The sequence below is a fragment of the Danio rerio genome, chromosome 8 (assembly GCF_049306965.1).
Source record: "Danio rerio strain Tuebingen ecotype United States chromosome 8, GRCz12tu, whole genome shotgun sequence".
NCBI classification, from domain to species: Eukaryota; Metazoa; Chordata; class Actinopteri; order Cypriniformes; family Danionidae; genus Danio; species Danio rerio.
In genome coordinates, this window is record NC_133183.1 from 55,422,881 (window position 1) to 55,446,627 (window position 23,747).

Here is a 23,747-nt window from a genome sequence, read left to right on the forward strand (position 1 = left end):
AACTGAGATGATCAATTCAAACCCTAAAACTAGTGTCCCATTAGAATTCATTTTGAACTGGCTAATCAAGCTCTTATTTTATATATATATATATATATATATATATATATATATATATATATATATATACTAAAAACTTTGTGGCAGGTTTGTTGGAGCAAAACTCAGCAGGACACCGACCCTCCTGGACCGAGTTTGGACACCCCTATCCAGTATTCGGCAGAAGTAAGCTGAAGACAGAGCTTATTCTAACAAAATACATCTACTGCAAGGAAGAGTTCAGAGCCTGTTGTGGTGGCTCTTTTGTAAAGTATTTTTAATCCTTCTGTCAAAATTGCTATAATTCATCACACATTTAATTTCCCACAAAATAAAGAGTTGTTTTGTTTCTTTCTTTTTTAATGTATTTTAACCAGAAAATGAAAATCTTTCAGTTAATTATAACTGACGCATATCCCCAAAAAAGGTGTCTCACTGGAGAAATACAAGAGAAGAGATCTCACAATGTATTTTCTATTGTTTGCATGCAAGTCCTGAAAATGAATGTTATGGCATCACAATGAAAACAATCAAATCAGGTTTATTTTATCCAAACCAACTGGTATGACAAGATACATGATACAAACTTACATAAAAGTAAGAAAACAACTGACTACCACATTAACCCTTTGTATGTGAAAAAAGAGCATAAGGAAAGTTGCATTATTTATCATTTCAAGAGTTCACACTTAGCTGATGATTGACAATAGGGGTGTCTGTCCCAGGAGAGGGGCTTGAGCTCAGAAGACCCTCGAGCCAAGGGCTTCCTCCTGTTTCATAGGGCAAGAGGGGGGAGTGTGAGCTCAGGTAGGTCCTAAGAGCTCCCCTGAGTTAGTTCTTTGGGCCTATTATAGACTATTAGAAGTTTCCCAGGTGTGATAGACCGCAAAGTGTTGGCATATGTGCGTTGGAGGCTTAGAACTAAATGCTCATTAAATATGCCAATTTGGTTTAATCAATTCACTTATGCTGCATGGCTTGACCTTCTTGCTGGTAGGCAACAGTGCCTAGCAAACAATTTTGTGTTTAAAACACCTCTAAATAGACATCTAAATGTAGACAGCTTGGCTAAAACAAGGCTTAACGTAGGCTGTCAGTGAAAATCTAATAGACATCTAAAAAAGCCCAAAAGTAGACTAATCGTCAAATAGACAGATTAGGCAGACTTTATATGTGTGGTCTTTCATTTCTGTTTATTTGATGGCCAGTTTTGGCCTATTCTTAGACGTCTATTAGATTTTCACTGACAGCCCAAATTTAACCTTGTTTTAGCCAAGATGACTATGTTTAGATTGTCTATTAGATGTGCTAAACACTTTGCTGCCGTGTGGCCCTGTCCTGGTTTAATATAGGAAAGACAGACAGGAGTAGGGGTAGATGGGGAGATTTTTAAAGATGGTGATAACTAAGGTAAGAAAATCTGGTTATTTATTGTGTGTTTGGATTCATCTGATTGGTAGACCATGTGCTTGCTAAGACGGGACCAGCTGTGGTCAATCATAAGCGCGTAATCCTCTTGAAATTAGTTTATAAGTAAACTTCACTTAAAACCTTTGAGGGCTGTTGAGGCTTGATGATCCATAGATTCTTTATGACTATTTATACATGCATTTTCAGTGTCCTCCTCACTGTCATCCTCACTCAAGGGGAATTCTCTGTACCCACTTGTATTGTAGCTCTTCATATGCAATGGACACTCCTGATTTACAATCGCCTTGAAGAAAGAAACATGTCAGAACATTTGCAAAAATACTGATAAAATGTAATGCTAAAATAAAAACATGCATGAACATGTTTGAGTCTCACCATCTTCTCCTCCCAATTTGCAGGATTTTTGAGAAAGAAGCAAAGAGGTGCATACAAGATATTGATTATGCCGATGATCACCATGAGATTTGGAAAGCCAATAGTTCTTACTAATGCCCCACCCGTAGATGGACCTGCAACAGGAAGCAAGAGTAAGTTTAACAACTGTCTACATTGCTACAAATTTATACAAGTACTTGATTCAAGGTATTCAAGTAATGAAAATAATGTGCATTTACCAACAGCAAATCCAACGCAGAGGGCCACATCAGCAATGGCATACACACTTCCATAAACAGAGACATGTCGGATATCTACTAGGTAACCCATTATAGCAAACATAGAAGTATCCACCATTCCTACAAAGACAAATTGTTAAAAAAAATATTTCCACCTGACAAAAACATGCGATAGAGCTATGTATTTAAATACATGCAAAATATATGTGTGTCTTTTCATCTGCGTGACACAAAATAAGATATTTCAGAAAGTGATTTGTTTATACAATGGCAGCTATGCGGAGTAAGTCGTGATAATATTTACCAACTGCAAATCCTAAACCACCATTGGGACCAATGAGGCCATAGAGGTTTTTCGCAAAAGGAACCTACAACAAATTCATAAATTGTTAAAATCAGCATCATTCTTATATATGCACTACTACTTCAAGTTTGATATACTCACACAGAGTAGACTGATGCCAACTATAAACATTCCGACCATGGAACACAACCACCTAAATCAGACATGATGCAGATTTTGTGTGCTTTTCAATTTTATATGGCTTTACAAATTTAGCATTTTCTCAGGAATAAAACCAGAACTTAAATAAATGTATTACCTTCCCATTTTATTGGCCAGTATCCCAAAAAGGTTGGTTCCGATGAGGTATGAAACACTGGCTGGTAGGAAAGCCACACCTGCAATATCAGTGGCCAAAATCACAGAAAAAAATCAATAAAAATAAACATAAAAAATACAGGTCAGAACCATCAAGAAGCTCTCAGCTGCTGTCATAAAACATATATATTTTAACTAGTGGTCCTCAGTAGCTATGTTTCCGTCCAAAAATGTGAATTAACTTTATGTGCAAAACTGGAATATAGCATAAAAGATGTGCAAATAAAGCAGCGTTTCCATCCAATGAGTCAAAGCTAACAAAATCGTCAATTCCTGATCAGGGCCGGATTAAAAGCCAAGGCCCCCCCTTTTAGTTTATATTATTACCCCACCAAAGTATATATATATATATATATATATATATATATATATATATATATTAGGGGTGTAACGGTTCACAAAAATCACGGTTTGGTTCGACACGACACAGTGGTGTCACGGTTCGGTGTTTTCGATAAAGCAAAAAAAAAAACAGGATTTCTCTTATTTAATTTTTTTATGTATTAAAACTAACATGATTAAAGTATGATCCTGTTTTTTATTTTATTTTACTTTAAACAGTGATAGAGCTATACTTCTGGGGTTTCTGCTTAGCAGCAAATAAAACAAATCCTTCTTTATACTCAAAACCAAAAAGCAGCTTGTAAAAAATAAGTATAATATTGTAGTAGTTAAAGAAATAAAAAGAAAAGAACAATTTAGTTTTTATATGGAGCTCAGTTTTAATCAATTTTTAAGTATTTTTTTATTTTCAGAAAGATGAGTGTCCACCTTTTCCTCGGACAGCACAGATCTGCTTAATTTGACTGTCACCTGCCATTTTAGTGGATCTGAAAACAGGAATTGTCTAACTGAAATGGGCTTATGAAGGAATAATGTAACGGGGCTCTATTACATTTAACATTTTCTTAAAACCTGAAATTTCCTCTACCGATGAAGACCTCTCATATCCACAGCTATAAATGTAGTGATCACCTCTGTGTTTTGTTTTGCCCTGTTCGAATCTGTAGGACCTGCCCGTCAGAATGCTGTTCCAGTTACTGATACGTATCTGAAAATTGGTGGGGGCGTGTGCGCGCAACGTATCTGAAGAGCGGTGTAGGCATGTGCGTGCGATGTCCCTGAGCAGTGTGGGTGAGTTGTATTTAACGTAAATTTACATATTTAAGGACTAGAGGGAGGGAGACGCACGATTTCCGGAAGATTATCATTCGTTTGCCGGTGTTACACCATATTCTGTGACCATCGAAAACTGTGTTCCAGGGGGCGTGGCTGCGTAACCTATGCAAACTGCGTGAATGCCTATTATATATATATATATATATATATATATATATATATATATATATATATATATATATATAAACTATAATATTATATAACTGTATGAAATTATATATGTACATAACAGCAGAGCCACATAAGATCGTTTCTTTTTTTTTTGTCAACAAATTCTTATATGCTCTTTTAATCCCCTTAAACCATTGTTATGTTGTCCACATTCTCTCTGGTGGTGTTTAATCTCCTCAGCTTTGTATTGTAGCAACCTTTTTTGACCTAAAATGAAAAGCAACAGAAATCACCAACTATGATAAGGCTATTTTTATAATAACACAAATAATTCTGATGCTCTTCATATTTTATCCAAAATCTTTTTTCCCCTCCAAATGGACTCTGGTGGTGTTTAACCCCCTCAGCTTTTCACTGTAACAGCTGTTTTTGACTTGAAATGAACAGTAACAGAAATACAGCAGGGTCACCAAATATGATAAGGCTGTTTCATAGTCAAATAATTCTGATGCTCCTCATATTTTACCCAAAATCTTTTTTTTTCCTCCTCCAAATTGACTCTGGTGGTGTTTAACCCCCTCAGCTTTGCACTGTAACAGCTGTTTTTGACATGAAATGAACAGAAACAGAAATACAGCAGGGTCACCAAGTATGATTTTAAAGGTGACCATAGACAGCGTTATTTTCGCATTTACTGTTAGTGATTTATAAATTTTATATATCCTTGTGGTATTAGTAGTGTATATAAACTGAAAAAATCTGTATAAACTATGTGAATATTAATAAAAAATAACAATACACACACACATATACATATATATATATATATTTATACATGATTTCCTAATAAGTATGGTAAGTTGATATTCTGCAGACGTAGATCACGTGGGTTGTCCAGCATCCATTAATGAATTTGCGCACAATTATTTGATTTAGTCAAATCTTGCTGCGCTACCAATAAGACATGGATGGTGACAAATATAACACATTAAAACAGTTTCTTTTTTTGGGAGAATATCCAAAAAATGCTAACAAACAGCAGCGTTTTGTATTGAAACGACGAGCTGGGAAGTTCTGCATGATAGGTAAGTCAAATAAAAAGCACACACTAAAGATAACTTACTTTAGGCCTCATAAGTTAACTCTTCTTTTAGCACTGTAAAAACAAATATAACATTAGGGTCCTATCTAAACTGGTACAAGACAAACCAAATATCTGGGACCAGTACTTGGATGCTGTTATGTTTGGACTTCGAACAAAAAAGCAGCTGACCACCCGATTCTCACCATTTTACCTGATGTTTGGGAGAGAAGCACGCTGTCCATGCGAAGTCCCTGAACATTTTGAGGTATTTTGTTGTATATATTCTGGATTATTTTTATATCATTGCTAGCTAAATTATTTATTACAATTTTTCCACAGCTTGATGGTTCATTTGAAAAGGACTTCAGTGAAGACATTGCCATTGACATTGAACGACAAAAAAAATCAAGAACATTGTTGAAGATAATGTAAATAAATCTATTGCAAGGACAAGAAAAAAGCTGTCAAAGGCACAATTTAGCCTTCATGTGGGAGCAAAGCTGTGGAGAAGAAATGTCCGGAGTGAGCAGAGGAAAGGAGGAAAACTAGACCCTGAGTATTTTGGTTCCTTTGTGGTGACCAAAATACAAGGGAAGAGTGTTGATCTTGTGGATTTGGAGGCTCGATCAACACAAAAGATTAACATAGACCAACTGAAGCACCACCACGAGGAGACACCAAGAGTACCTGATGTTGCTGATGTCAACATCAGCAACCCTCTAAGCCATCGAGTGCAACCTCCTCTTCTTCTTCTCCCCCAGCTGCTCTCTCTCCTCCAGCTGCTGTCTCATCTCCATCTTCTTCTCCAGCTGCTCTCTCTCCTCTATCTTCTCCTCCTCCAGCTGCTCTCTCTCCTCCATCTTCTTCTCCACCTGCTGTCTCTCTTCCAGCTGCTCTCTCTCCTCTATCTCCTTTTCCAACTGCTCGCTCTCCTCCAGCTGCTCTCTCTCCTCCATCTTCTTCTCTCCTCCAGCTACTCTCTCCTCTCCATCTTTCTCTCCGGCTGCTCTCTCGCCTCCATCTTCTCCTTCAGCTTCTCCAGCTATACTCTCTACGCTCCAACTTCTCCAGCTATACTCTCTACACTTTAGCTTTTCCTCCAACTGCTCTCTCTGCTCCAGCTTCTCCATTTTCTCTTTCAGCTGCTCTCTCTCCTCCATCTGCTCAGTCTTCTTCTCTAGCTGCTACCTTTTCTCCAGCTCCTCTCTCTCTCTTCCAGCTTCTCCTCCAGCTGCTCCCTCTACTCCATCTTTCTCTCCAGCTGCTTTCTCTCCTCCATCTTCCTCTCCAGCTGCTCCCTCTCCTCTAGCTTCTCCAGCCGTTCTCTTTGCTCCAGCTTCTCAATCTTGTCCTCCTGCTGCTCTCTCTCCTCCACCTGCTCAATCTTCTCCTAGAGCTGCTCTCTGTTCTCCAGATGCTCTTTCTGCTCCATCTTTTCAATCTTCTCCTCCAGTTGCTCTCTCTCATCTGGCTGCTCTCTCTCCTCCATCTTCTTCTCCTTTTGCCACTTGCTCACCTCTTCTTTCAGCTGCTCATAACTCTGCTTGCCTTCCATCATCTTCTGATGCATCCACTTTTAAAGTAAAAAATTATGTAACTAATATGAAACTACATTTCTTTTTAAACAAAATAATCTGTTACTATTCTAATATAGTTATAAATATGTATATATATATGTACATTTGTGTACTTCGGTGAAGTTATTTCAATTACTTTTTCTAACACAAAGGCATAGAAGATGCCTGGAAAGGCCAAAAGAAATATTATGATAATGTATTATTATCTATGTGAATCTGAAATATTTTATGACTTATGACTATGATTTGTAATTCTTTTTTTTATTGTTTTTAAATAAATTGGTCTTACCCTTCATATTTTCTGTAGTTTATTTATTATTTATCCCCTGCTGTACCGAATGGGGACCTACAAGCTGTTTTATTGGGACATTGCAAAAACAGCTCCCAGTGAACAGCTTGAAAGTGAGGTGAGCTGAATAAACACATTTGTCTAATTGTATTGTATATAATTTGTATGCAAGTTAAAGCTGCTATCCTTAACTGGTTTACCTTCATATACTAACTTGTTTTCTGGCAAACAGGTCATGAATGCATACTTTGCTCTAAAAGTAAAAGTAAACAATGAAACAAGGGCCAAAAAGGCCTTTCATATTGATTTATTTAAGATGACAAGGATATAGGTGGAAAAAAATTCAAGACTGAAGGTCGGCACATGGTTTGCGGTGGGTGGGGGGTTGCTTTTTTAGTTGGATTGTCATTAAATAGGTCTTATTCACTATTTTTGTAAATGAATGTTATCTGTATTAGTGTGACCCAACGAAGTATGGGGTAATTTTGAAAGCCGTTCATGAACCTGGTCACTGGATTTTGGTGGTAAGTACAAATTACTCACAATAGCTGTGAAACATGATGATGATTATATAATCTAAAATAATATAAAATTACATTGTAATACAACAATCTACAGGCCATCTTTCCGGATCACGGATCAGAAAAAGAGCCTTGTGCTTGATCCCCTGGGAACTGAAGCCAGTAAAATTAATATATATATATATATATATATATATATATATATATATATATATATATATATATATATAAGTATGTATACACACACACACATATATATATATATTAGGGATGTATATTAGGGTGGATTGAGCGCGCATACTCAAGATCGGTGTTGTTGCGCGCCTACTGAAGGGCGGGACGGAGGGTGTGTCGCGTCGCAGTGGGCACTCTTGATCATTTTGGAAGGGCACTTTCTATCCAAGACTCAAAAGGGCATGTGCACTGCACAGGTTGAGCCCTATATGTGCACATGCCAGCAAGTTGGGGAATACGACTAATACTGGGGACATTGTAAATGCCTAAAGATACCAGCTTTTACCAGATTATAGTTATAAGATAATTTTCCTTAAAACCCATCTCTATCTAAGTGAGTGAGTGAGTGATTAAATGTTGAATGTGTTGAGTTTTCAACAATATATTTTTTTACATGTTTTAATAATTTTTTTGTTATTAAAATTGAAGTTCCTGTTTCAAAGCTTACAGATAGATGGCTAATTTGTATGTCATTGACACTTTTTTGGAGTATTTTCATAAGTTTTGTTTTTCCTGTAAATGATTCAATAAATACCGTACCGTGACATTCATACCGAGGTTAAAAAAAGAGTTTTAGTGGTTAATGTATATATATGTATGAGCACCACCTAGGTCTACATCTCTCAGATGGAAACCGCCATGCTAGTGTACAGAAAAAGCCAAATAACACATATGCAATGCATGACCCCTCTCAGGAGTCCTACATTAGTCTGTTATTGAATCAGTAGCATACAAAACAGCATTAGTGTATTAATTCACAAACTCTGTATTTTTGCATGAATACTTCAAAATGATTACCTAGTTGTTCAAATTACTGTCCTGAGTCATTTAAAATGGACTCCCACCCATAGAGGGCTCTATTTTGACGGTCCATTCGCAGAGTGCAAAAACGCAGTGCGCAAACGCTTTCAGGGCGTGTCAGAATGCATTTTTGCCAATTTCAGGACGGGAAAATCCGCTTTGCGCCGTGGCGCATGCTCTAAAAGGGTTGAGTTTATTTTCTTAATGAATTATAAGTGTGTTTTGAGAATAAACCAATCAGAGTCTCATCATTCCCTTTAAGAGCCAGCTGCGTCGTGCCATAAGCGCATTTGCTATTTACATGACGTAAAGTAAGTTCACTTTCGCTTTTGCTCTCGTGGATAGGGAAACCTTTACGCACAGACAGCAATTAGCCTATAAATAATTTATTTAGTTTGTTAAGCGCAAAGATTTGTTTCAAAACTATTTCTAAATTCAGTTCTAATTTCCAGCAAACAAATAAATGAACAGTAATAACGAAGTGTGCTCAAAATACTGAGTTATTTCCAAATACACCTGCTATGCCCCATATGGTCTAAAACCTGACAGGTAGGCAAATCTAAGCTTGTTTTTAATAAAACAAATATAAATATGGATATAATAAATAATACTGCTAATGATAATAACATTATACAAAAGCAAATTGAATGAACTGAAAAAGCCTCCGGAGATGAAGGATTCAAGGCAGTGGTTTTTCCAAGTGGTGCTCGCTGCAGAGCCATTTGAGGAGAGCTGAGCTCCAGCGAGGGGGAGCTTAAGCTTGAGCTCCACCTTTTTTGCACTTCTTCTACGAGTGATGTCACTGGGGGTAGGGTTAGGGGTGGGGTTGGTGTACGCATTAAAACAGCTTACAGGAGGAGGAGCGACAGCTCATGCTCCCCCTTGCTGGAGCTCAGCTCTCCTCAAATGGCTCTGCAGCGAGCACCCTCTCGGTTTTTCAGCAAATTCATGTAGGCTAGAAAATAATATTTTTTTGTAATATTTTAATCCTTTATATTTATATCCTATATATATCCTTATTATATCCTATATATATATCCTTAATATTTTAATTATTTTTTATATGTAAAGATATTTGCGTATTGCTTCACATCTTGTGTATTAAGCAGTATGTAAAGGTGTAAAAGTGTTTTGGTCTAAAGAAAAGACTATTACAGTTTCTCAAAATAGCAACGTGCTTGCTTTTTTAGACGCCTATGGGTGCACATATGAGCGCAAATGCATTTGCTATTCAAACAGCTTGCGCAAAATGTCAAAACGACTCTTGCGCCAAGCTGAAATTAGCAAATAACAATTGCGTCACGCCTTGCGCCATATTGCGCCGAGTGTATAATAGGGCCCAGAGAGTTTGCCCAGTGTGCTTATGCACATGAGCATTCAAATCTGACTGAGCACCATGCCTTTAGATTAATGCTTTGGGTGGATTATGGTATAGCATAGTATTAGTATAGTAGATATTTAGGCCCAATCCCAATTCTATTTTTGTACCCCTAACCCTTCCCCCTTAAAACCGAGGATAAAGGGGAAGGGTTTTAAAAATTTACCTGTAAGAATTGGGACAGCCCTAGATCACCTGCAAACATCATCATATGTCATCGCGATCTTACTTCATATGAGATCAGACGATCGCGACCACTGTAATGATTCCAGTTGTGCTGTTTTTTGGTATTTATCTTCAGGAAATCTTTGAAGGCAAATATTATGTTATCACAACGATGGCAATAAGTTGTAACTATACTGCGCATTTACACAGTGGCCATATTCATTCATAAATACACACCAAAAACAACATTAAAATAATAGCAGACACTGTAAAAGGTCATTTCCAGCCACTAGACTTTCCTGACAGGGTATTTGGGTGTCATCGAGTGTCAGAATGTTGTGGGACTGCTATACAGGAATTATGATTATGGATTATAGATCGTCAAATTTAACGTTTATTATTTTAGCTTTTTTTTTTTTAAGTATGCCGGTAAAACACGAACACGGTTATGAATATATTAAAAAATATGCTTGTTTGTTGTAAAAATTTGTAATAATGAAATAATAAAATACTAATTTGTGGATCTTTCTTCTGGGTGCTGCGATCCTGCTGTTGTGGCTGGTGTATTCTGGGAAATTTACTTACCCCTTGGTTTCAAGTGTGGTTCTGAAAAATCCATGTTCGAAGGGCTTTCTACCCCTTGCCCTTAGCCCTACGCCTTCAAGCTAAAGAGAATAGGGACACCCCTACCCCTTTATGAAAACGCGCAAAATGAGGGGTAGGGGGAAGGGCTAAGACGTAGAATTGAGATTGGGCCTTAGTCAGTTCAGTTAAAAGTGTCAGGTTCTGTGGTCTTTTGGCATGTCCCTGTTCTCCTGTTTGTAACCCAGGCTCATTCTGAAAACGTACCGCTATATAGATTTCTGGAGAGCACTAAATCCATTCCAGGAGGTAAGTTTTTCTGCAGTTTATGTTTTCGCAAATTTGTTAGAGGCTGCTGTGTACACTTTTGGATCTCGATTTTCTCTGGTGAATGCCATTTGCGCCTGCTGTTTCCACGTGAATCCACTAGAGGCCACTGTCGACTGACTGACCCAACCAATAGTGTTTTCAAAAGCACTGATTGACCTGCCCACCCACTTTCCTAATCCCAATCGACAGTTTTAAAAAGCAATCCAGAAAAAGAAAAGCCCTTGCCTGATTTTTACCACGTTTTTCAGATTTCACCACAATCTCACTGTTATTTAATCATTCATTTTCTTTTCAGCTTAGTCCCTTTATTAATTTGGGGTCGCCACAGCAGAATGAACCGCCAACTTATCCAGCATATGTTTTACACAGCGGATACCCTTCTAGCTGCAACTCATCTCTGGGAAACATCCATACACACTGATATACTACGGACGATTAGGCCTACCCAATTCACCTGTATCCCATGTCTCTGGACTGTGGGGGAAACTGGAGCACCGGGAGGAAATCTACGAATGCCAACTGAACCAGCCAAGGCTCGAACCAGCGACCTTCTTGCTGTGAGGCGACAGCACTACCTACTGGGCTGCCTCTCATGTTATTTACTTATTTTTTATCTTCTAATTTTGTGTTGTCCGCTTTCTAGAAATGTTCTTCGCTTTACTTGAACCACGTCATCGTGGTCAACTCCTCTTTGCATCTCAAGTCCACTGACTTACATGGCGAGCTTACTGGTCGAACTGGTAACAGCGGGAAAGCCGTTCATAAGGAGGTAAGCGGTCAACTGGTAATCACGAAACAGAATGTCATCATACCACACTGTAGCAATTATTTTATGAAAAAATGCAGCCATACACATTTCTGGCTGCATTTATTTACTATATATTATATATATATAGCCTATGTTGCATGTTTGGTATGGCTTTGGTTGGCATTGAGTACTCTAACTTTGTAAAAAAAAGTCTGAAGTAAAGAATTTAGAAGGTTTAAATCTGTATGACATTTGTCTCACTTAGTTCTCACTGAGGAGGTTCCTAATTACAAAATGTACTGTTTGTCTTCAATTAAACTACTGCACAATTATGTTATTAACAGAGGAAACAAATAGTATTTAAAGAAAATTACCTATGAAAGGAAGGAAATGAAGTTGTCACAGTCAAATTTTATTGACTTAGAAAAGAGTTTCTTACCAAGCTGCCACTTTGGTGCGCACATCGTTTGCATCATCCAGATAGGAAGAGTGGGCTCTAAAACGGCAACCCCCATGTTTGCAAAGCACAATGACCCTGTAATTATATACAGGAACCATAATCTTACTCATTAATTCAACAAGCTCTTCATCCTTCATTTACAAATTGTTTTTGCTGTTCACCTCAAAACATATGGTCACAATTTCATGGAGGCATCCATGCAATTACTGAAACCGCTACAACACCTCCATGACAATCTTTTAAATGGGTTTATCTGGGGTCTGTGTATGAATATGTAACTAATTTAGTTCAAACACACACCTGCACTAATGAGTATGTAGGGATCTTTTAACAGGATAAATAATGGCGTTCCTTCCATGCTCTGAACAGAAAACATGTAATGTATTAGCGTTAACATTTCTGCTCTATCAAATTGAAATGAATCAGATTTTAATAAATGAACATTACTCACCGTGGGAGATATTTTTGAGGGCTGAAGTATGCAGAGCTGAAGGGCTGGTGTTTTGGGTATTTAAAACAACTTAAACAAATGTAACAAGCCAAAGGGGCGTATTCATTATTAGTTTTATTAATATCTTACCTCCATCAAACATAGCCAGGAAGGCTAGGACAAGGAATGGAGAACTCTTACTAACGAATTCATACATAATGCTGCCAAATGGTGCTCCAACTGAAACAAACACATTTTTCTATTGTCAAAACTTTTCTTGCTGGCAATTTGTTTTTTTACAGAAAAACAAATACCATTTTAGTACTGTATTAACTTACTAAGTACTCCCATGGCCAGTCCTCCCAGTGCAATCCCCATGGCAATTCCTCTTTCACTGTCATCGGTGTAAACACTTGCTAACATTCCCAAACCTAGAGAGATATACATTGATTTTTTTAAGCTCTATATTAGCAAATTAGAAATAAAATTAATGTTAAAGTCTGTGTGAAATTAAAATGTACAATGTTTATATTGCTAGCACACATGTATTTTAGTTTAAAAATACTCCATGTAAGTTTATTCACTAAAACAAAAATGTTTGTTTTGGTAATCCTTAATCAAAGTCTGGCCATTTCTGCATTTGGTGTAGCAGGTCTAGAAACAAAGAACACAGATATACAAAAATCATTCACTGGCATGAATGGGGAAAAGTGCAATGCTCAGTATGGCTGGCACAGGAAGGAAGTCCCACTTTCCAGTTGAAATAGCTAATCGTCAGTCTTTATAACCACATTTTTTCTGTGGGGGAGGGGTCCAGGGGAGCCCTGTTGTTTGATGAATACTATGTGTGTGACCCCGCCGGTCCTACACCACCCAACGCGCTCCAAGCTGAGATCGAACAGGGGACCTTCCATGTGGAAGTCAGTTGTTCTACCGAGGAGGCTAAAGACCATGGTGTAATGTTGGGGGGGATGACACACAAAACTGGAGGTTTGGATCCAATATGCAGCTTTTATCGTAGTCAGGCAAGCAATGGTCAATACAGGTGCTAACGGGTATGTACAGGCAGTCCAGAATCGTAGTCGTATAAACAGGCAAGAGGTCAGAAGGCAGGCGGCTAAACAGGAGAGCAAGGATAAACAAGGCTAGGTAAAACATGGGGAACAAGACAAGGAATAACGCGTTGTAATGTCATCTAAGATAAACAAGACTCGGCAAACTGAAAGGGTGAATGTTTGGCTTATGTAGTGAATGCAATCAGTCTCTGAAAGTCCTCAGGTGTTGCGAGTGTAATCAGTCTAGATGAGTGAGCATGGGTGTCTGGGCGAAGTGCATGTCTGAATATGTAGTCCAGGAAAAGGCAGAAATGTAGTCCATGGTTATTGTGTGAGAAGCAGCGATCTCTGGACACCGATGGATCTCCATCGTGACACATGGCCTTTAGTGTCTGTTGCTAGAGCACCATTAGAGGTCAGAGGAGTAGGGTTACCTGCAGAGCACTTCACTAGTTGGCCTCTGCTACACTCACCCCCCAAAACCTCACTCCCATCTGGGTCATGGCACCAATGTTACATCCCATATCGTGTCCTTTCAATGTCATCCTCAAATCTGCTCAAGTTTTGTCTGTCTTTAAAGTGTTTCTATACTCGTGAACCAGCTATAGATTTTTTTTCTTCATTGCTACATGGAGGACGCCATAGTGACCAGCGTCTTCCGATAAGATGCTTAGAATTTACAGCATTTCTCAACTGGAATTATCAATTCGAATGTGGCTGTGAGTATCGTTTTTAGCAGCTTGTGGAGTGTTTTTGTGATGCACAAGTTGATTTTGAAAGATGTGTGTTAGCAGTTATGCTTGTCTGATGCGGTTTAAGCGCGAGAGAAAAATACTGTCTTAATTCAGTGTCCGTCGTCACATAAAATGCTGAAATATAGCGTCAGTGGTCCCGACCTGTCAGTTGTTATACTGTACTCATATTACTGGCATGAAATGTAACAGGTATGTAAGCCATGCAATTTCCAAAAATTACCAGTAAAAGTATGTTACTGATACTATGCTGGCTCATTTGCTTGTCGATTCTAACTGGGAGCAGTTTAGGTTTCATTTAGTTTGTTTGTATTGTGTAATATTTACCAGGGTATGATTTTCTATCATTTCAAAATGCCACTTTATTTTCAGTCTGTGCCACTCTTTTAATCAATGTGTCAGTGGGACAGTACATCCCTGCTGAAAAATTCAGCTTAACCCAGCCTAGGATGGTTGGCTGGTTTTAGCTGGTTGACCAGGCTGGTTTTAGATGGGTTTTGGCCATTTCCAGCCTGGTCTTAGCTGGTCAGGTTGGAAAATGACCAGCTAAATCCAACTAAAACCAGCTTGACCGGCCTGGTTTAAGCTGGACATAGGTTTTGGCTGGGCTCCCAGCCTGGCTAGGCTGGTCAAGCTGGTTTTAGCTGGTCATTCCCCAGCCTGACCAGCTAAGACCAGGCTGGAAACTAGCCTGGAAATGGTCAAAACCTCTCTAAAACCAGCCTGGTTGACCAGCTAAAACCAGCCAAACTGCCTAAGCTGGTTTAAGCTGTTTTTTTCAGTAGGGATATGTGTGTCTAACATTTTGGAGAATCACATTTGTTTGGATTGGTTATATATTTGAACTAAAGAGGTAATGTTCACTTTAGCTTTAGCAAGGCTCCATTTAAATAGCATAAATTGCTATTTTAAAAAGTTAGATTTTATTTCCATCATTTACATTTTCGAAATAACAGAAAACAAAAAAAATAGTGTCTGCAAAAATTTGAGTTTATAGCATGCACTGGAATTAAAATCTAACTTTTTTGACATTTTAAAATAATGTCCCGTCCATAATTTGATGTCTTTTGGAGATTGTTCCATCTGTCCTTGGCTTCTTTATGCACATTAATATAAATCTTTACCTGGGGTGCTCAAACTTTCCATGCCCACTGTACACACACACACAAAAACTGTATCAGTAAATATCTATAATACAATAATACGTCCCACTTTTCTATACATTTTTCTTAAATATAAATTGCTATAGTATTTATACTGTATAGTATTATTATAGTATTTTAAATGTGCAACACCTGGTTTTCTTGAATGTTTTGTTATTGCTGTCTGGCAAAATTTGTTTCTGTTTGGAAAAGCTTTTTTTTTTGCATTAAATAACTGAACTAAATAATTATGCCACACGTTTTATTGATCACTAAGACAGAACTGACTCAGATTAAAGTTTGATTTAAAAATTAAAAAAAGAAAACTGCTATGTAGCTTTTAGCTTAGCTTGCTACATTACTCAGGGGTTGCTTTTAGTGTAGTTAAGCTACATTTTAAGTAGAGTAACTAATAGCTTAGCTCACTACATTTTCCATGTAGCTTGCCCAACATAGAAACTATCATTTCAAAGCTGTCCAAATGTGAATGTTTAAACGCATCAAGCTGCTGTCCGGAAGATCGAAGCATCCTCCTTAAACATACACGCAAAGCATAATGGGTAATTTAGCATTCTATGAAAAAGGTCTATAAAGCAGACTGTAATTAGGCCTTGAGTAACAACAATAATGGGGCAGGTCAGTTCAAAATATGTTGTTGATTTGAATAAGTAATGTAATTTAGATAGGACTAAGGTCAAAGTAATGTAATTTAGATAGGACTAAGGTTGCAAATATGGCCGCCTAGTGAACTGACTTTCCATGAAAGGGACTTTGATTGAAATCAGTTTGACATCTTAACCACGTCCTCCTTACCATTAGTTTGCTGTGAGGGAATGATGCACAAAACAAAGCCCTTACCCCTTCACAATATACATTTTCAGTTGTAAGCACATCATGTGTAGTTCGAAGTTACACATTCAATACATTAAAGCAAGCATGCACGAATAACACATATAGGCCTACTTTTATACCTGCAACTGTGGAAAAAGATGATCCAATTCCCTGCAATGAGCGGGCAAAAAACAGAAGTGTGTATGTCCCAGAGAAGGCAAACACTGTAGAGAAAGCAATCAAAATCATTTATCAAGATGATTACACATTTTTAGGAAAATTAAGAGTTTAACTGAGTGAGTTACTTGTTAATGAAATTATAAGGTATACATCCAAAGAAAGCAGATCAATTGTGTGTGTATGCATGTATGTGTGTATGTATATATATATATATATATATTTTTTTTTTTTTTTTTCTTTATTTATATTTAGAGTGTTAGATTTGTCCAACAATTGCACATGCCTAAGATATAATAAAATAAAACACTTGTCAATATACTGTATGTTATGTAGAAATATGGTGTCATTAGTACAGAACCGTGTAGGTATAGTGCGTCTAGTCATATTAGGGTGATATGAAACTTCCTGACGTTAAAATAGGATCCAAATCCCTCCCATTTTGAGGCCCACCGCAACGTGACGCAGAAGTGTGGTTTCCCCGCCCACCAAATTGATTGACAGCCATGTATTAACCTGTCTTTGTAGAAATGTTTATAATCATTTCAACAAGACAGGACATGCACAAAGCTACCAGGAATAAATGAAAGGCTGGAATTAACTCCACATCAAAACTCATTGCTAAAGCTTTTGTTGTAGTAATACTTATAGTACAAACATTACGTGAGATTTGCTTCCTTCATGTCGGTCACTGTGCTGTTTATCTGACACAGTTAAAGTGGAGATTGAGGCACACTCAAACAGGCACATGGGAACAGTGGGGAAAACTAGGATTAAAGGCACAGGCAACGAAAACAGCTACAAGATGCTCAGAGTTGAAAAATCTAAAAGGTATAATAAATAATCTGATAGGTGTTTTGAGCTGAAACGTTGGAGACAAAAGAAGGTAAAATAAACTTTTACATTTAATTTTATTTTCTACTGTGTATGGAGATTTATGGATTTTAAGTAGTGTTAAGTCAAAGCAATTAAATTACTTATTGAGACAAAGTATTTTAAATGCCATTTTAATTATGTAAATTTACAATAATTCTATTTTTGTGGTAAGTTTTCCAACACTGGTTGGATTCAATATAAACAAGGTTATGGAACACTTGGCCCCTTGAGATTAGAATGGCTCCATCATGTCATTTTCATCCACTTATCTGGGGCGGGTCATGGGGGCACCAGTCTTAGGAGAGAACTCCAGACTTCCCTCTCCCCAGACACTTCCTCCAGCTCCTCCGGGGGGATCCCGAGGCATTCCCAGGCCAGCCGAGATATAGTACCTCCAACATGTCCTGGGTCTTCCTCAAGGCCTCCTCCTGGTGGGACATGCCTGGAACCAGGAGGCATGCGAAACAGATGCCTGAGCCACCTCAGCCTACTTCTCTCGATGTGGAGGAGCAGCGGCTCTACTCTGAGCTCCCCCCGGTTGACAGAGCTCCTCAAATCACTCCTAAAAACTTACCTATTCAGCTTGGCCTTTTAATTTTATTTTGATAGTCTTTTCTATTGCTTTATTTTTAGATTTATTCAGTTGTTTCTCTTGGCTTATTTTAATAATTTTATAATCAGTTTTTTATTTTACTTTGTCTTATGTACAGCACTTTGGTCATTCTTGTGGCTGTTTTTTAATGCGCTTTATAAATAAATGAACTTGAACTAAGTTGAGTCGCAACTAAGAGTTTTTGGCAGCTGGTGGAATCACATGAACGAATGAACCATTCATGATCTTGGCCTGAACAACCACTGCAGTTCTTATTACTTGCATCATATACAGAGTTATAACTTACTTATTGTGGAGACAAACATAATGACGAACCCAGCAAACATTGGTATGTGATATCCAATCCTTTAAAAGAGGCAGGAGTCAGACAGTTCAGTCCTCTGTTATTATTCTATTCTAACTAAATAGCAATATATTTTGACTGAACAAAGCGTGACAGTTTGTACAGTACCTGTTAGTCAGCGGGCCCACAAACGGGTTTACCAATAGCTGCACCATGGCTTTGGAGGCAAACAATAATCCAACCTTCACATTTTCCCCTTCCAAAAAATCACTGTCTTCTTTACACCCATAGTCAGCAGAACTACTATTGACTCCTAAATTTTCATTAGTGCTAGATGCACTGGAGAAGTTTGTGAAGTTCAAAGAGACACTGGTGTTGTAAGTGGTGGTGTTGTAGAGAGAAAGTAGGGAAGTGTTTGTGGGATGAGCTTCAAAGGGGGTGGTAGGTGGGTTTTTTTGTGCCTGGTGCTCTGTGGCATACAGGAAGGCTGGGATGATAGGAACTGGGAGAATAAAAGTTGACATGAGAATCAAGAGTTTGAGAAAAATCATCATCTATACAAAGTGGCACACAGGTACATATAGTATATACAAATGGTATTTATGTTCCAACACTTACCAACAACGGTTAGCAGCATGTTATCCAGTAGCAGGGCCACACACACAACTGCAAGCACCAACCGAGGAGAGCCCCTGGTTTTTATCATCCAGTCCACGGGGTTCTGCATACACTTAAAAAAAGAAGTTCATTCAAGTGTGCTATTAGTATACCTATTGTAACCTAAAAATAAATTATATGTAAAATATATTTTGTATTTTTCTGACAATTACCCTCATGTATACTTGCTTTATAGTGACAAAAATGTATATTTCATATACGCTTGCTGATCCTCTGAAGACCATGATTCTAAAATTCCATGCAGGCTTTAGAAGATGACAGTCCGACCATAAAAGATGCAGAGGCAGCTATCATTCAGGACTTGGAGAGTAGATACACAGATTCCAACCTTCAAGACTCAATAGAACTCAATATCTCAATAGAGCATCAGTCCTTGATCCAAGGTTTAATGGTGCTTTCACACCTGCCTTATTTAGTTCGATTGAATCGCACTAGAGTTCGTTTCCCCATTTGGTACGGTTCAATTGGGCAGGTTCAAATGCAGCAATCGTACTCAAGTGCACACCAAAAGCGGACCAAATATGCGTACCGAGACCTGCTTGAAGAGGTCTCGGTATGCTTTCAAACGAACCCTGGAGCAGTTCGTTTGTGGTGAGAATATGATCCATACTAAAACAGGTCCAACCACAAAAAGTACCGCGCGTTTTGGACTAATCCAGCTGCCGTAGGCCGATGCGCTGTGCATTATGGGATATGGAAGAAAAATATTTGTTGACAGCACTTTACCAACAGAGAGAGAGAGGGAAAACATTACCTGATGGATCGTTGGTAATATTTCCGCAAGATGACTATGTCGCACTTTAGCTAAATTAATTCACGCCTCCTCCTGAAGTGACGAGCGATGCATTAAACACTGCTTTCCAGCCGCGGCTGCGCTTCATTTTCGTAATGTATAGTTAGTCTAAAGCAGGGATACAATTAGCCAGCGCAGTCGTCCCTCCAGAGTTAAAGGTTTTGTTTACCTGCGGGAGTTCACTGGCATTTTCCCGCACTTGAATTCTGACCAATCAATAAGCAGTTTAGGAAATATGTTCAACAACATCTATCCAATGAGAGATGTGGATTTTGTCAGATGACTGCATTTTGGTTAGTTTCAACTGGTTCGTACCAAAGCCAGCAGTGTGGTGTGAAAACGACCCAAAGAAGGCAGAAGATGCTACAATATATCATTTATTACCCTTGGTCTGGACCTAATGAAGCGAATTACAGATGTGAAAGCACTCTAAGAATTTTGTAACATCCTTTTAACTAAACCCGTATTTGAAGTCTAAGTAACTACATTATTGTCCGTAAAACTCTTAAAATTGTCACAACAACAGCATGTTGACATGTTCAAGACGACCTGCTGCAGTGCAAACCGAGCTTTCAGGAAGAAAGGTGATTAGAGTGACTTTGAATGTGGCATGGTTGTTGGTGCCAGACGAGCTGGTCTGAGTATTTCAGAAACTGCTGATTTTCTGGGATTTTCATGCTCATCCATCTCTAGCATGGACCGAAAAATGAGAAAATATCTAGTGAGCAGCAGTTCTGTGGGCGCAAATGCCTTGTTGATCCCAGGGGTCAGAGGAGAATAGCCAGACTGGTTCGAGCTGATAGAAAGGCAACAGTAACTCAAATAATCACTTGCTACAACAGAGGTATGCAAAATTGGACAATAGAAGATTGGAGAAATGTTGTCTGGTCTGATGAATCTAGATTTCTGCTGTGACATTCAGATGGTAGGGTCAGAATTTGGTGTCAACAACATGAAAACATGGATTTATCCTGCCTTGTATCAACAGATTAGGCTGGTAGTGATGGTGTAATGGTGTGGGTAATATTTACATAGCACACTTTTAGCCCATTAATACCAATTGTGCATCGTGTCAATGCCACAGCCTACTTGAGTATTGTTGCTGATCATGTCCATCCCCTTATGACCACAGTGTACCCATCTTCTGATGGCTACTTCTAGCAGAATAACAACTTGTCATAAAGTATGAATTATCTCAGACTGGTTTTTTGAACATGACAATGAGTTCACTGTACTTAAATGGCCTTCATAGTCACCAGAACTTAATCCAATAAAGCACCTTTGAAATGGCGTGAAACGGGTGATTACGGTGATGGATGTGCAGCCGACAAATCTGCAGCAACTGTGTGATGCTATATGTCAATATTGACCAAATTCTTTGAGGAATATTTCCAGTACCTTGTTGAATCTATGCCATGAAGGATTAAGTCAGTTATGAAGGCAAAAGGGGATCCAATCACGGTGCTAGTAAAGTGTACCTTATGAAGTAACCATGCACACACACAAATTATACAAGACTTGAAGTTAATCAAAAGAGTTCTTCAAAATTGTCCTAAAACTACTTGATGAAAGTTGAGGATCCACTTCAAATAATGACTACTGTATATACGCTGACATCATAACATCAATCGATCAAGGCATGTATGAAAGCAATAAATAAATCACTGCCTTATATACAGATGAAATATCTTATATTTTATCTGTATATAAGATGAAATTTTATATTTAAAGTTAGTCTTACCTTTAGATGCATTTTCTTCAGTGATTGGGGTGGGTGATCCTGGAGCTACCTGTTGAATTGTGTTTTGCTGAAAGGGAGGTCGCTGTGTCCACTGCTGCCAGACTGTGATATATCGATGGGTTTTAGATAAAATAAACGCATGCGTACACTAACACTACATTATAGCAAAAGCAATTAAGTGCATCTGCTGCTCTTTAATGGGTAGGTAAGTGGCCTGGAGGTTTCATGAGAGTGAAAAAAAATGCTTTTCCATCCACAGCCTCTGTTATTCATCAGCCTGAGGGTTTACTGGTGGATGATCTTCCATCAGTAAGTTCAGTTAAGAAGAGGCCAGAATGAGGCAGAAGAAACAGGTTAATCAACAAATAGAAACCAGCCAAATAAGTAAGTAAATAAGCTAAAAAGTCACAAATGAATCCTCCTCCTACTACTATTACTTATTGCCATTTTATTGTTTATAAATTAAATTATAACTATTTTTCAGTGATTGTTCTTTTATTATTATTTTTCCATTCCTTATTGTTATAATCTTACGACTTTTTAAATTCAAGGGAATCTTGGTTTTCATTAGTAAGAGATAAGGGAATGTCTCCCTTTTAAGGTCTGTAATTTCGCAGGACAATGTGGTGAAATAGTAATTTTCCATTTGCTCTAGCTTGTGGTATATCAACACTTGTTTGATTTTTTCTGTCTAGACGGAGTCTGAGTAGTGAAAAATACAGAACTATTCAATAAACTCTGCTCGTATTGAACAAAGACTGTTATTTCAGTTCTGTACTGGTTAACGGGTTTAGGTATTGGGTGGTTCTGCTGGGTTGCTGTCTCTTCTCTTGCAGAGAAACAGATATTTTCTAATAGGATCTGGCTTCAGGGGCTAGATCTTATTTAAAAGGGTGGTCTAGAGTGTATTTTTAAGGCTTGGTTGTGTTTAGAAAATGCAAAATAATTTGTGCTCATGCTTCATTTGTTAGAAAATCATATATCTTACTTAAATAGTAATTAATTAGTTCCTCCGAAATCCTGCCCTCAAAAGGCTCAGATTGGTCAGCTAACAATGTGCTGTGATTTGCAGATTTGCTTTTATCACCAGATAGCATCAAGCCGCTACTTGCATGCGCTTTGCATTTTGTAATTTTTGTCAGTCGGTTTAAAGCTGTGGTCACACTGGGCTTTTTCTCCCATAGACTTCCATTCATACGCACGCGAATGCGTCAGACCGGAAACGCATAGCCATGCGTCAAGTTTCGCAGGTTGCAAGAACAGAAAAGCTAACATTAGGCTACTACATTGACTTCAGGGCACTTGCTTGTTACATCTGCTTATTTTAAGAAACATGATCCATGACAAAGATTTAATCTCTCGATTTATTATATTATAATCCATGCTTTATATTATAAACAAATAAATATGCAGACTAATCCAAATGTCCAATGCAAGCAAGCTGCGTTTCTGACCAGTTCAGCTTGATGACATAATATAATCGATGATGTACAATCGCCTGTAGTCTCATTTAGCAACTTGATAGCAACCGTCTTTTTGAAGAAGCGTAACCAATTTTAAAAATCAAAAGTGTGATGTAACTGATGTGTTTTATGTTGTAGAATAAAACGTTAAAGTGTCTTGAGTTTGTTGTAGCCACTAACCTTATTTAAACGAATAATGGAAAATCCCTTTCAAAAAAAACATTGACTTTGGGACGAGGGAACTGGAACTGCTAAAATGCTAACTCGGGTTTTCTGCATACAAATTGACGTCATAGTTCCTCCACTCTATTACATATGGCGGCACTATGATCTTCATCTTGCTTTCAAATGGCTTTTTTTCCTGTGTTACGCTTGAAATAATTTCCGACATTTACTCTGGGTGTCTTTTATTCTTCACTCTGTCGCTTTTTTCTGAGGTTCTGTTGATACCATGACTTCTCACCATTAAACAACCGTGCTTCTGTTTACAGGTTGAGGAAGTGATGCCTCATATGGATTTTTTTAAAACAAAATGCAGATTACTACAATTTAAACAAATAATTTTTTGTACCCGATTAAATTGATTAAAAGTTTCGGTCACACTTTATTTTGATGATCTGTTTGTTGAATATAAGTTACATTGCATCTATATGCCAACTAATTCGCATTAGATTATAAGTAGACTGTTTGGTTGGGGTTAGGGTCAGGG

At 38.0% G+C, this 23,747-nt stretch overlaps 1 protein-coding gene across 2 annotated transcripts; it reads right to left on the reverse strand.

Annotated features, from left to right (window-relative positions):
- Positions 1–564: 564 nt before the first annotated feature.
- slc18a1 (solute carrier family 18 member A1) lies at positions 565–23,540 on the reverse strand. Of its 2 annotated transcripts, none has more exons than XM_073911134.1 (16): positions 21,576–23,540; positions 18,982–19,093; positions 18,532–18,865; positions 18,367–18,425; positions 16,555–16,638; positions 12,973–13,065; positions 12,785–12,874; positions 12,656–12,699; positions 12,505–12,565; positions 12,184–12,279; positions 2,687–2,765; positions 2,530–2,581; positions 2,389–2,452; positions 2,085–2,204; positions 1,846–1,979; positions 565–1,753 (listed from the first exon to the last, which is right to left on the reverse strand). In XM_073911134.1, the coding sequence occupies exons 1-16, from the start codon at positions 21,585–21,587 to the stop codon at positions 1,580–1,582; spliced, it is 1,608 nt and encodes a 535-aa protein (XP_073767235.1). In that variant the 5' UTR covers positions 21,588–23,540; the 3' UTR covers positions 565–1,579. The 2 variants fall into 2 exon arrangements, with proteins under 2 accessions (XP_073767235.1, XP_021334159.2); XM_021478484.3 differs by having other exon boundaries at positions 18,982–19,084; positions 21,576–21,668.
- Positions 23,541–23,747: the final 207 nt, after the last annotated feature.